Source organism: Psittacula echo, assembly GCF_963264785.1.
Source record: "Psittacula echo genome assembly, chromosome: 4".
NCBI lineage: Eukaryota > Metazoa > Chordata > Aves > Psittaciformes > Psittacidae > Psittacula > Psittacula echo.
The window spans coordinates 110,942,409-110,956,921 of NC_137738.1; the positions used below are offsets into that span (position 1 = coordinate 110,942,409).

Genomic DNA, 14,513 nt, shown 5'->3' on the forward strand with positions numbered 1-14,513 from the left:
TGATATAGGCCAGATGTCACTTCAAGAAACTGCAGCACAGAGGTCACTAACATGGGAAATATGTGTTAGAATAACATTTTCCATGTTAGTTTTAAATTATTGTTGTTGTTAGCCATTCCTCTGTGTTTTCCTCCCTTTGCTTTCTCCTTTCCCTTTCTCCTTCTGGACAACCCAGATGTCCTTTTGATGTTATCTTTTTCTGTCGTGCTGTTTGTGTGCTACAGTGTTTATTTTTTCAAAGCTGAAGGAGGACTTAATAACATTCAGGACAGCTTTGCTTTGAAAGCTCACTAGCTAGGGCTTGCCTCCTGATTGTTGCTTTCAGTGACAGAAAAACATATATATCCATGTGTGTGTTTATTGTGTTTCACGAACTTTCCTGGTAGGAAGCAATGCTGATCAAGGGCTTGAAGTAAAGCTTTGCCTGCACCAGTAAATGCGCATTTTCTAGTTTTTATTTATAAATGGAACAAGTGATCCTCAACTGAGCAGACTGTCAGTGCCTGGGCCTTGGACATCAAAAGTCTGACATATTTGTCAGGATTGGTCAAAAGCAGCAGGAAAATGCAGGTTCCAGACGCGTCATGAGCTCCTATTAGCTTTGTGAAAATTGGTGTTTGGAAAGAGGGTGCAGTGCTCCTATGGAGGAGAAGTTGATTTATCCTACAAGGTGCTACATGAGAACAGGCTGGCTCTGATCTCTGCCTTGTGCCTGCTGAATATCGCCATCAGGCAAGCTGAGAACAATGCAGGGAATTGCAGGTCCTGTGGAAGGGAGATGCTTGAGTGGCTGTGGTAGGTGTGCAACAGCTGTGGTGTGCTTTGCTGCTCACAAAACATCTTTTTCTTAAGAAATAAGCTTGGGGAGTATTCAGAAATACATCCAGGCCTGCTTTAGAGTAATGAGATTAGGCTGAAATTTGCGGAGTTCAAAATAGTTGGGTTCTTTCATGTTGCTCTTTTTAAAATTCCTTTCTTGAGATGCCTCAAGTCATGTTATTAAAGTTTACTCTGCAAGCACAAAGCATAGAGACTGAAATTTCTAATCTAACTAGGTGTCTTAGGGAGCTGGGGTTTTCATCGGTGCACCAAAGATGGAAAGACTCGTGATAAAACCACAGCACAGCTGGCGATGTTCAGCAAGAAAGTAAAAATAAGGGGATGGAAATGTGTGTTCTGTGTACCTGTAGCTGTGGAGACAGGCAGGGCTCTCTTCTCTAGTGGCTCTGCATGCTGGATTCTGTCAGCTGCTTCCCCATTCCTCAGCTTCACATCTCTTCCCAGCTCCTGTCTCTCCTTTTGTCCTTCCTCTCCTTGTCCCTGCTGCCTTAGTGGTTATTGTCACCTGCAGTTAATCTGCAGACCTCTGCCCTGTGAGAATTGAGGGACTAGAGGAAGAGAGGGTCCAGTAGTGGTACCTGTGATGCTGAAGGCTCCAGTGGAGGTCCAGCTGTGAATGCAGGAGGGCTTATGAAGCAGCAGCCACATATGGTGGGGCTCTCAGATATGAACCTGGCATCTGGAGCACACACTGCTTATAGTACCCATCAGCAGAGAATTTTTGCCTCTCTGTGATTGAATGGGACTGGTTCACCACCTTTGTCTCCCACTCTGGTGTAGGAAAGTTATGTTTAAAGTTGCTCAGGTTACCTGAGGGTACCTGAGAACCTGAGGCACAAGTCCTACTAACCTTAATAAGCAAAAATTTAGTCTAGTAAGCACTCTTAAGCTAAAGTTCCAAGTGTTGTACGGAGGATAAAACTGCAATGAATGATGCTGTAGGATTAAAAATAGAAAAAAAAACCAACCCAAACCAAAACAAAACCCAAGTTAATTGGCTTCAGGTAACAGTAAATAGATTGTATGTACTTTTCTGGTAAAAATTCCACAGATTTCTAATAGCACCCCTGCTCATCAGCAGTACTCGAGCATCAGCATCCCTTCATCATTTGTTTCACAGCATCCCAGAATACATTAAGTTGAGCTTTGAAAAAAGCATACTTATTCTGAAACAGAAATGCTTGCATGTTTTGGTTCTTTTTCCAGCACTAGATGTTAAAATGTAAGTAAAGAATAGACATGAATCCAAATTGGTACTGAAAGGTAGACAAGTTCTCAGCCCAACTGTTGTTGTTTTCATTAGCTTTTTTAAATGTAGGTACCGTAACATATAAATTCTTAAGAATGTCAATGTTTTAATAGCTTTTAATCTGTATTATGAATCATTGTTTTCACTTTTCTTTCTCTTAAGTAAAGCTGTCTTTTTGCTTTATTTAGGTGTAAATGCTAAGCCTGCACCAAGTGCTGTACTCATTTGTTCTTTAAATAAAAGCATTCCTTCATCCGGGTAAAACCAAAATAAAACTTCGCTTGCTGCAGAATATCTGGCTTTATGGCCTTATTTTTTTGCAAGGCTCTGAGTGCCCTGACCTGTTCTATGTACTTGCAAAAACAGAATTTAGGACCTTGTGAGGAACAGCTTTAAATCACTGGAAAAAAACCCAACCAAGCCCGTTAGTGATCTGAGTTTCCTAACTGTCATTCTTAATGATGTCCTTTATGGTCCTCAGTGGAGTCATACATTTTGGAACACAGCCTTCTTGGAGTCACTGACATATTATTTCTACCTACATGCACTGGGTCCTGTGGGAATTGAATCAGCACTTTTATAATGGCTTTGAGATAACTGTTTCTCTTCTTCCTTCAGGCTCACAGCTGGCAGCCTGGAATCAAGAACCCGTACCGTGGGGTGGTGGTATGGCCTGTTCCTGAGAACGTTGAAATTACTGTGACACTCTTTAAGGTATGGGGTTTTTAAAGCAAAATCTTTTCTATTTCATAAACAGCACAGGAAAATGCTGTTTGGAAATGTCAGATTATAATGGCAAGGCCTAATCTTGCTGAGTTTAAGTCATTAACTGCACAACCTTAGGTCCTCAGCTTAAATCTGAGAGAGAAGGATGGTCTGTTCCCTGCCAAAGCTTAGTTTTGTAGTTTAGTTAACGCACTGAAATATCCCATTGAGCTGATTATGGCGAGTCATTGGCATAGAATTTAGTACATGTGTAGCTGTTCACGTAGTACATGCGTAAGGGCTTGGCATGGGTTAGTCTGGTTGGTTTTCTTTAAATACTGTCAGCCAGGAGTTGTCAAAACACAGTCATTTCTAGCCTTCCTTGTTCAGTTGCAGTGCAGTGACTCTATTTCTTACGCTATTGACTAAGAAACAGAATCCAGTTCTCAATTTCACAGTATTTAGTGTGCCACACAAATGAGTGAATGCAGAGTACTGGAGTAGTACAGAGGACTATGAGATTTTACAGGGGATTTTTTTTAGGAGATGGATTTTTTCTATTAAAAAAGCAGCTTTTTGTGTGGCTGTGAAGCAGGAGGAGAAACTGATGGTTATGCCAGAACATATTTCCCAAATATCATTGGGCAAAGCCCTTTCTGCAGAAACATAACAATGCAGCTTTGCATGTGTGACAGTGTAGGAGGCTGCCCTGGAGGCTGAAGATTTCTGGGATTTTCATTCCATTAGTTTGTTCTTGTTTTTTACTCCTTTGTCTCCAGCTACACTCTGGTGGTTGTTATTTATAACTGCTCCCTTTACAGCTGAGGGCAACAGTAACATACTTTTTTCTAATTAGTAATATTTATAATTTCTTTGTCTTGGGCACTTCCCTGAGACACTGCTTGGAAGTGGCTTCTGATTAGCTTTAGAATGTGAATTTATTACTTGGCTCATTAAGCCTAAAAAAAGGGGTTTCTCTCTCTTTTTCTTACTTTTTTCTTTTCTCCTTGGGATCACCAATGAATAGAAACATCCCAGGTTGGCAGTGATGCTGTCATAAACTTGTGTCTCCTCTTAGCAGATACATAATCTTCAATTGAAGTTCAGAAGTTCACTAGCAAAAATTGTTTGCCTTTGCATGCTTTGAGGGCCTCTGCTTGGATTAAGAACTTTAACACTATTATGTGACTATGCTGCCTATCTGTATAATCCGAATATGGTTATGTAATGCAGTAAATGTTGCTCGGTATTTTAAACATTTAAAGTGAAGGCGAAATACGCACAGTTCCTGATTGTGTATGTGATAACATGTTACCTGAGGAATGAGAAATTGTTTCTTTTGGGTGCAGCTTTGTGGGCTTGGAGTAAAAGTGCCTTCTCCTGCCCACCTTTTTATTCCTACCTGCACCACTTCAGGGTTGTGTTGAGTAGCACAGCATGACAATCTTATAGTTGTGCCACTGAGACTGAGGGCTAGGACCATATAGGGAGGTGAGAGAGAAAGGCCTCTGGAGCTGGTGTTTGGTGTTGCTATAAGCTTCATTTTACCCTGCAGGCAGATCTGTTCATTGGACTTCGCTTCCCAAAAATGAACCTGCCCATTGCAACGGTTGGTCTGGTAGGAGCGTGAATGCCACCCTGTGGCTGTGCCTTCTGGCAGTGGTACATACTGATCTCTGGGGGAGCGAGCACTGGGTATTAGAATCAAAACACTGGGGTTGCACAAAGAAGCATCATGTGGTCAGGCAGCTCTTAATGTAAATCTGTTCTAATTGATCCTCTGGTTCCTCAACACAAGGGCCTGTAAGTGGCCAAACCCACTTTTATCTCTGTGAGGATATGCAGGTGTAGTATGGAGCAGTGCTTTTTAAGCAAGCTGGGTAATGTACCAGTAGTGCTCTATCTCTGAGACCAGCAGCCTGCTGGATGAATGAGCTGAGTGATACGTGATCACAGGCAGAATATGGTGTTGGCTCAGTGCTACAGCAGCACTTGAGCTGTAGAGTGGAGTATGTCCTAACACCCAGAGAACTGGCACTTCTATAGCAGGTATGTTCTGGGCAAAGTTGATCAAAAAGAACTAGCTGTTTTTGCACAGCTGTTGCATTGGTTGGTCATTGCTGGAGTAGTGGGAAGGGAAGTATGTAATAGCACCCTTCAGCAGCCTTTTTGGGAGCTGACTTACAAGTCAGGTATTTATGTTGTTCTTTCCTCTGGAAGAAGGGAGTCAAAAACACTGAGAGACAAAGACTGCTGCTCATCTTGCAGATCTGTCAAAGTCATTTCAGAAGCCATTGATCTGCAAAGGAGAGTGACTGTTGGATATCTGGCATTTTGCAGTAAGCACACTTAGCATGGGCATGTTGTTTAACGAACAGTACGTGTCCTCTTTCATTACAACCCGAGAAGCTAAGGGAAGCTGCTGACTCTGTGTCCACACTGGCAGAGCCCACTGATGGGAGCAGCTTGCTCTGACAGAGCTTTGTAGCAATCACAGATAACAAATTAGGGCAGCAGTGCTGCTTGGAATAGAAGTGCAGGAAAGGGAAAGAGCAGACTCCAGAATAGACAGCTACATGTTTTGGGAAATGATTCGCACAGTAGTGGCTGTGCATTCATAAGTGGCTGTTGAAATGTGTTGCTGGTGGGATTAGGAGATAAGTCGAGGTTTCAAGTGCTGATGAGAATGTTAAGAATATCCTCTCCACTAGTCACCCTGGACACTTGAGAGCTGGCTAGCAAAGTGCCTGTAATCAGTCAACAGACAAGATATTTTGTGTTATCTGCACATCCCTATTTTGGGTGTTAGTTTGTTTCCAACAGTATATTTGTTATTCTTAGGCAAGCAGAGCTAAGTGTTGATGAGACTATAACCTTCATTTAGAAAAGTAATTTCAAATAAATAAAAACTTTGTTTCATTTCACTTAATAATGGGCTGCTGGTAAGATTTCATAATGCTCTGGAGTCATATGGGGAAAAGCATCAAATGGATGTATTGATTCAGCTTCCCTTGACTAGCTCTAGCTCCTGCCCATCCAGATGGCTGAAGTGCTAGTAACATAAGAAGTTCTATCTGTTCCCAAAGTTTTAAGTCCTTCCTTTGTCATGCTCTGTGTTGGTGTTTGGTTATGCTGTGGGTTTTTCAACCAAAATGGGGAGAAAGAAACAATGTGAAGCAATAAACCTATTGTGCATTTTAAGTCCATGATTTGTAGTGCTTTCGTGGAAAGATCCGCAGATGCCAGAAAGACAAGCTGAATTCACATATTTTGTTGTTTCCATGGTTGCACTCCGGAAGTTCATTTTTTGAGTCACTGCATGAGCAAGGTTTAGACAACATGTATGAAAGCCTGTATACTTTTCCATGGCGTTCTGTACACATACCTGTATCAACTGAAAGAAAAGTTTCACTGCCAGCCAAGCCCAGTGCTTTTAGGAAAGTGAACATCAGTTGTCCTGTGAGGAATTAAATTGCAACATCATTGTTTTCTAGCTTAAAAGCAAAGTGAACTTCCCGAGCAAAACTTTTTCTTCTTCTGGAGTAAGCATGGACTTTGCTTCATTGGATTACAAAACCCACTCATTTTGTCAGTAATAGATGCTGTTTATCACACTAATGTACTATTGCAACAACAGGGAAGATTTCCAGCTGTTCTTTCCCAAGTTTGTAAAAGATATTTTTAAAAGCATAGCTTTCTAAGCACACAAAAAATTATTTGAGTAAAATAAGAACAAAACAGATGATAAAAGGAGAGTTGTATTGTTGAAAGTATTCCCATCCCTATATATATCTCTCAGAATAAATCTGATATTATCTTTCTTGAAAGCCTGAGTCAATCATATGGTAAGATTACAGTGCAGTAGCAGGAACACTGCAGCAGAGCCAATATAGTGTCTTAGAGAAGGAAAAAAACCCTTCAATAAAGCAATTTCCCAGAGCGATGCGCAAATCCAGGTTCAGAACATACTTGTTTCGGTTTAAGAGAGGCTAGTGGCTTGACTGGACACTATGGAAAATATTGATTGTATAGGAGGGAGAAGCAGCCCTGTAGAGAAGACAATGTTGTGTGTCACATATAAGAATCAAAAGCTCATGGAAGTGAGCACATTTGCACACTACAAAATTAAATATTCACTGTTAGTGTGGGGACTAATTGTAAAAAATGTATTTAAAAAAAGGAAAAAAGTCAATCCTTTCTAGCCCAGAGGCTTCGCAGGGAAGTGTGAGCTGTTGAGTGTGGTGTGGTGATATACAGGGATGGCTTTGCCACTCTGCTGGGAGCTGCCTGATTTCCGGAAGCTCAACAAAAGCTGATCAGAGCTGTATATGATTTTCTAGACTAATCAGACCTCTGTAAACAGCATTGAAAGCAACAAGAATTGGGTCAAATTTTGAGTCTTCTGCAGCTTCAAACAGCCAAATACAAAAGCTGAGGACAGATGCTGGAGTATCCAGAGCATCTGCTATAGGTCACTGGAAGAGGAAGATCATACACCCTGTCATCATTTGATCTGATTCAATATGACAGCCCTTAAGTAGTTATTCCCCCAGAAGAAAGACTGAAGATTAAGGCTGGTATGAAGTGATCTAATTGAAAGGCAAGCTTCAAAAGCCAGGAAAGCTTAGGGAGGAGGCATGTGGAAGGAAAGGAGGAAGGGGCTAACAGTCTGAAGATCTTCCCCACTCTCTCTGGCTGCTAATGAGGAGATGGGGCAGTGCCTTGTTTGCTGATATGTCTTTCATTCCTGTTACAAGACGTACACAAATAACTCTGAAGATAACCTAAGCTACTGGAGAAGGCTTACCTTTCTTAAGGCTTCTGAAAACACCTTATACACTGCAAATAGGATCTAGTGCTTGACAAAGCTCCTTGTGGAATGGGCTGATGATGGACTGATCAGCAGAAAACAGAAAAACTTGACAGACACATTCATTGTTGGTTTTCCATTTGCTGAGCCCAGAAGAGTTGTCTGTTTTCAGGCATGTCGATAGGGTCACAGGAAGAAGGTGGTGGATGGGATTGCAGAGAGAAGTTTGTAGGACTGAGCTTGTTGAGGGCTCTGGCATATCTCTGGAGAAGCAGTTACCACAGTCATTAGGGCAGTGTGAGACTGGCTCAGCTTCCACTGTCAGACCAAAGTGCTCCGCTGATCCTGAGAGTTGGAGAAATTATTATCTAAGGGTCTCACTGTAGAACTATAAGATGATGGCCTGCGCTTTGCACAGTTCCCTGCTATTGGTTTCTCACCTGAATGTTACTTTTGAACACTAAGATATCTTACCAGAACAGAAGAAAAGAAAAAGCGGGATGGAGACAGGGAAAGAAGGCTCTAAAACTTACTTAGAGATACTGAAAAGGAGTGTTATCCTGAGAGACAAATGCTTATAGAAAGAGAAACAGGAAAGTGGGGCCTATCTCTTAATATTAAGAATTATGATTCTTTTTTACACAATAAAATGAGGAGGAACAACAAACTCTTCAGTCCATTTGTCCAAATACAATTTCCAAGTCAAGGTAAAACCATAGTGAGTATTGGATAGACTGTAGTAGTTCTGCATCTGTGGTATGTTGGTAAAGAAAATGAGTGTTATCAGGAAAAAAATGGGTCTTGCCAAATCCCTTTGTGTTACAGCAAGGTTTGAGACAAAATACTGAGAAAAATACTGAAAGCAGTTTGTTCTTGAGCTTTTAAGGTAATTTTCATTATCATTTGCTTTCAGGAAGGACAATGGGAACGAGGCCTGTTTATAGTTTCCAGCAGTGCATTTTCAGTGTGTACTTGTATCTGCTTGCAGGTGTGGTGAAGTTTTGGGTGCTGTGTTATCAGGGAGGGCTTTCATACAGTGAAAATTTCAAAGGCTGCTCTAACCATTACTGCTAGGGTTGTCATTCTTTGCAATGACATTTTTTTCTCTGAAGAGTAGTCAGGTGTATTCAGTTCATCTCATGACTTTTATGGGAAATGAATGGAGGATATAGGTTAGCCAGTGAGGGAAGTATATGTTGTTATGGGTTTTTTTTTACTGGTATTTACCCTCTTCAGATCCAAAATAGATGAAAGATTAGCCACATTTACAGAAACACCACTTTTTATGGAGACCACCTGTGGAAATGTTAGCCTAAAGGGTGAAATGGTGGTTGCATAGAAACTGTGTTGTAACTATAATCATATAAATACCTCTTAATGCTGACTGCATAATACAATTATAAGCTGGCTAGAAATAGGACTATGCATGCTGCTCCCTGGGCTTCCATTAAAAGCGTTTTAGTGAGAAGAGTGAAGCCACTTACATGTCTGTTGCAAGGAAATGATGAGGCTTATATGCATAAGCTTATTTGGCCTTTTCTGTTTCTAGATGCATTATAAGACTAACAAGAAATGTGGCTTTAAAAAGAATAGTGATCTGGATTTGTCTTTAAATCTGAAATATCTTATATATGCAAAGTATAAAGTGTCCATATCTTAGCATATTCCATGCCCTTTGAACTCATGGTAAGGCTGTTCATCAGGGAAATCCTTGAAGATCTGAATTTTTATCTGTTATCCCAGGTGAATGGCAGGGAGTTTGGGGGCAATACACTGGCGTTTATTTTTCAACAGTGTTCAAAACTTGTTTTCAAGTGCATGCTAAATTGTTGAATATTAAGAAGTCTTTTCATTATACAGTATTAATTTCATAGAATCAACTAGGTTGGAAAAGACCTTTAAGATCATCAAGTCCAACCATTACCTCACAGCTGCCAAGTCCACAACTAACCCATGTCACTGAGGGCCTCATCCACATGGGTTTTGAACCATTGCTTCCAGGAACAGTGATTCTACAACTGCCCTGGGCAGCCTGTTCCAATGCCTGACCACGCTCTTTGTGAAGAAGTTGTTCCTAATATCCAGTCTAAACCTCCCTAGGCACAGCTTGAGGCTGTTACCTCTTGTCCTATTGCTTGTTATTTGGGAGATCAGTCACCTCCTGGCTCTACCCTCTGTCAGGCAGCTGTAGAGAGCTATAAGGTCCCCCTTGAGCCTTCTCTTCTCCAGACTAAACAACTCCTGGTCCCTCAGCTGTTCCTCATCACATTTGTGCTCCAGACCCTTCACCAGTGCTGTTTCCCTTCTCTGGCCCTGCTCCAGCACCTCAATGTCTCTGTTGTAGTGAGGGGCCCAGAGCTGAACACAGGATTCGAGGTGCAGCCTCACCAATGCCCAGTACAGGAAGACAGTCACTGCCCTGGCCCTCCTGCCACACTATTGCTGATACAGTCCAGGATGCTGTTGGCCGCCTTGGCTGCCTGGGCTCAAGCTGGCTCGTGTTCAGCAGCCATCAGTCAGCACCCCCAGGTCCATTGCTGCTGAGCAGCTTTCCAGCCACTCTTTCCACAAGCCTGGAGCATTGTATGGGGTTGTTGTCGCCCAAGGCAGGACCCAGCACTTTGCCTTGTTGAACCTTGTACCACTGGCCACAGCCGGTCCACCCAGCCTCTCCAGTTCCCTTTGCAGAGAGCAGATTTTGTTTTATCATATTGTCAGAAGTACTCAGCAGAGCACCTGATTCCGTGGCCTTCAGAGGTGTGAATCAATTTTGTTGCAATTGACAGAGGAGCTTTTTTTTCTTTATAGATTATTGCCTTGCATAAACGAAACAGCAATTGATTTATTTGTTACATGGGATAAAATACTGGGCCCTGACTCTGCAGTTTGATGTCAACCTGCAAGCTTGCTTTAAGCTTTTGGTGGAGTTATGAAAAAACCTGAGTGAAATATGTAAGAGTTTAGTCACTTACTATGGAGTGATTTATTAGAATACAAAGTGATTAATGATTCTATTAAATCTCATTATGTCATTTTATGCTGTATCAAAGGAAGCAATTAAACAAAAAGGTAAGTGCCCCGCGTTAACTCTTGAAAGTGATAAGAATTTAATAGGTGGATTGTATCTTTGGAATTTATACAGGATGCAGCAAATCAGCAGGTATCATGCACGTTATTTACATAATATAGAACTCCAGAAACCTGATTATTGTGATCAATACATAATAACCTGATATTAGAAGTGCATTAGTTGGAACATGGAGATAGTCAGTGTAATTTCATATGTATCTACTTGCCCATCTGTCCTTATGGCTAATGGTACAGTATGGCTTTTACACTCATGTACAGTATTTGAATGATTCTTTTTTTTTTTTTTTTTTAATCTAGAAAGATTTATATATCAAACCACATCAGTTTTGACAAGTTTTTAGAAGTATCTTGTATTTTTTCATTGAAACATCCTGTTGTTGGAGTAATGCATTTTAAACCGCGTATTGCATATGATGCTTGTGGTTGTAGCTGTTAAGTATTTTAGATAATGATGGTACCAGCAGTATGATGTGGTGCTGAATTTCTTCTGTGAGCATGCTGATGCCCCATGGGACTCCTCCTGCAAGGAGAGCCGGTGTTTTACAAGGGGTCTGCAAAGCAGTGAACCCTTTTTGCAGAATTTTGTAGGAAGGACTGCAATGGAGGGGAGAGGATGATATCATGGAATCATAGAATGGGTTGGGTTGGAAGAGACCTTAAAGCTCATCCAGTTCAAGCCCCCTGCACAGGTGGGGACACCTTCCACTAGACCAGGTTGCTCCAAGCCCTGTCCAACTTGGCCTTGAACTCTGCCAGGGATGGGGCAGCCACAGCTTCTGTGGGCAACCTGTGCCAGGGCCTCACCACCCTCACAGGGAAGAACTTTTTCCTAATATCTGATCTAAATCAACTCTCTAATATCCTCTTAGAAATGTTATAGTAGTTCATTTAAATGTGAGGTTTATTTAGGAGCATGTTACCCAAGTTTTTTGTGTGCTGGAAAAATAAGAAAATTACTGTTTTCACTGGTGGTTCATGCTGTAAGCTTGTTACAAAATCTTTTATATTGTGCATTTGATAAGAACTAGTTAAAAGAACCATTTGTAGTACAGTGGTACACTGACTTTACTCACTGTGTGTGTGGCTTCAAGGCAAAACTAAATGGAATAACAATGGTTAAAGCAAAGGCTAAGGTAATGTGTGTTGAAAAGATTGAATGTGAGGCTTGTAGCAGTCTGGAAAGAAAGGAAAGATGGTACAAATGGAGATAAAGTAGAAGTAAAATATCTTGATCCATTTTGTTAATTTACAGAATCAAAATGGAATTGTTTCAGTGCTTGGTGTGGTATTGTGAGCAGGCTCCGAATAATAGCAAGAAAACTGCAGGTGCTGAGGGGTGTTATATATAATGATGGTAAATGCTGATTACGGAGAAGTGGCATTTATGTGTGTATGTTTATAGCATTCCAAGCATCAGAGGCAAAGGAGTAATTGAGTGGTTTCCTATAACTAGAAATAATGGGATAAAATTGAGGTATAGCAAAATTAGGCTTCTTGTCTTAAGAAAGCCTAAAACCACATTCTCTTAGTGTGAGAAGCTGTTTTGCAAGTGGAGTAGAAGTTATTTTATAACAGTTACTCAGAACTAGGATTGGATGATAAATTGATGTATTTTTTTTTAAAGTGGGATCCTTGATACAGGCATGAAAGGAATGACTTAATGTCTCCACTGTTATCTTAATTTCAGACAATACAGACCACACCACCAGATTGAAAGCTCATTAAACTGGAAACAAATGCCAAATATATGAACCTCATTGTTATTTATCTTCCTGTTGGTAAAAAAGCTCCTCACGTGTGATACAACAGAAATGTTGTAAAGTAAGGATGATAGGTATTTAAGAAATCTGCAGTCAAATGAGGTGCTATGCTGAAGCTTTGACTTTTGGATCTCTGCTTGTGCTGATGAAGCCTGGGCATGTGGAGGTGGGGGCTATGCTGTGGTTGCTGTACGCCTTCTCACACCAGCAAGATGTAGATTTGTTGTATTTTCTGGGAGGTGGGCCTTAAGAATTTGAGAGATTCATGTTTGGGGATTTTTTTTTCTTGCTCTTGGGTGAAAAGAAACAGAAGCACAAACCTTTATCAGAATCAGCCTCGTGTTTGTATCTGGAGGAGTCTTATTAAACCTCACTGGCAGTTTTACCCCAGCTTGCTCGTCATCTTATTGATGTCCCTTGAAGCTTACATCCTAGCTAAAATAATTCCCTCTCTCATCTTCAGTGGGCATAAATATTTTTATGAGTAAATGAAAGTCTTGGCTGAGTTGCAATTTCTTGCACCCTGGATTACTTTTAGACTTAAGTTCTCTGGTTTGTTTTTCTAGGATCCCCATGCTGAAGAGTTTGAAGACAAAGAATGGACGTTTGTCATAGAGAATGTAAGCTGGAATGTTGTTATGTTTCATGGGTTTTTATATGTGTAAGACTTAATAATTTAAAAGATTAAAGGGTGTCCAAATGCTGACAAAAGCTTGAGTAAAATTTGAGCTGCTGAACCACAGTAAAGCCTTGCTCCATGGTAATAAAGGCTTATTAAAATACCTGTTATGTTACAATGAAAGTACAGGAGAGGGGAGCACTATACTACACCGCTTAAATTCCTTCCCTGTAAGCATCAGTCTTCCTTGCATTATTTTGCCATGAGCAATGGAGTAAACAAGTTAGAGCTGGGTTATGACTCATTGTTTTATGGGTTATGACACATTATTTTTCTAAGAGCATGGGAGTGAGCAAGTCAGAGCTGAGTTATGACATCTGTACATCCCAAAGAGTAGTGAACCCTTCCCGGTTTTGAATGCCGTTCTTTAGTGAAAAGCACTGTTTCATCACCTCCATTTTATAGGTCATGGTCACCTAAGCAAAGAGCAAGAGAGTCATGATGTGTCCCCTGCTCCCTGAGATCCCGGTCTATCTGGGGGGGAGCAATTCTGTCTGCCCAGTGAAACCCCAACGATTCAATCCTGTGAATCTCTGACTCCTCTGAGTCAGGAGCTCCCAGAACTTCCCAGAGAGCTGAGCTCCTGAAGGCTGTACAAACAACACACTTTGCCAAACAGCAGGGCTTAACATTGCATAGAGCAAGTGCTTCATGAAGTACTTTTTTCCTTTCCCTTCTCTGCCTCGGGCTGCAGCCTCTGCGTTATGGCTGCCTGGGCTGAAAAATGTGGGAGCTGCTTTACTTGAGTTTCCTTGCAGAGGAAACTTCTTTTTGAGTACATTTTAAAGGACTATGGTATCAAGACAGTGTGTTTCTCTCATTAATATAGTGTCATTAATGGGCTGTTTCTTGGTAACATGATTTAATTTTAATTTATGCTGATTTAAACAAAAAGAAATATTGTTCTTTTACGATGAGAAAATGAACATGAGCCGGCTTCAGTGTGCGCTCGCAGCCCAGAAAGCCAACTGTATCCTGGGCTGCATCAAAAGGAGCGTGACCAGCAGGTCGAAGGAGGTGATCCTGCCCCTCTACTCTGCTCTCGTGAGACCTCACTTGGAGCATTGTGTGCAGTTCTGGTGTCCTCAACATAAAAAGGACATGGAACTGTTGGAACAAGTCCAGAGGAGGGCCACGAGGATGATCAGGGGGCTGGAGCACCTCCCGTATGGAGACAGGCTGAGAAAGTTGGGGCTGTTCAGCCTGGAGGAGAGAAGGCTGTGTGGAGACCTCATAGCAGCCTTCCAGTATCTGAAGTGGGCCTATAGGGATGCTGGGGAGGGACTATTCATTAGGGACTGTAGTGACAGGACAAGGGGTAACGGGTTAAAACTTAAACAGGGGAAGTTTAGATTGGATATAAGGAAGAAATTCTTTACC

The 14,513-nt window shown here is 41.4% G+C and overlaps 1 protein-coding gene across 2 annotated transcripts in view; it reads left to right on the forward strand.

The window, feature by feature from the left end:
• EHBP1 (EH domain binding protein 1) overlaps nucleotides 1-14,513 on the forward strand; it is a 223,642-nt gene that overhangs the window by 40,512 nt on the left and 168,617 nt on the right. For both annotated transcript variants that reach the window (XM_080615103.1, XM_080615104.1), the window contains exons 3-4: nucleotides 2,708-2,803; nucleotides 13,021-13,074. In XM_080615103.1, coding sequence (XP_080471229.1) covers nucleotides 2,708-2,803; nucleotides 13,021-13,074 — 150 coding nt within the window. The remainder of the gene's footprint in view (nucleotides 1-2,707; nucleotides 2,804-13,020; nucleotides 13,075-14,513) is intronic.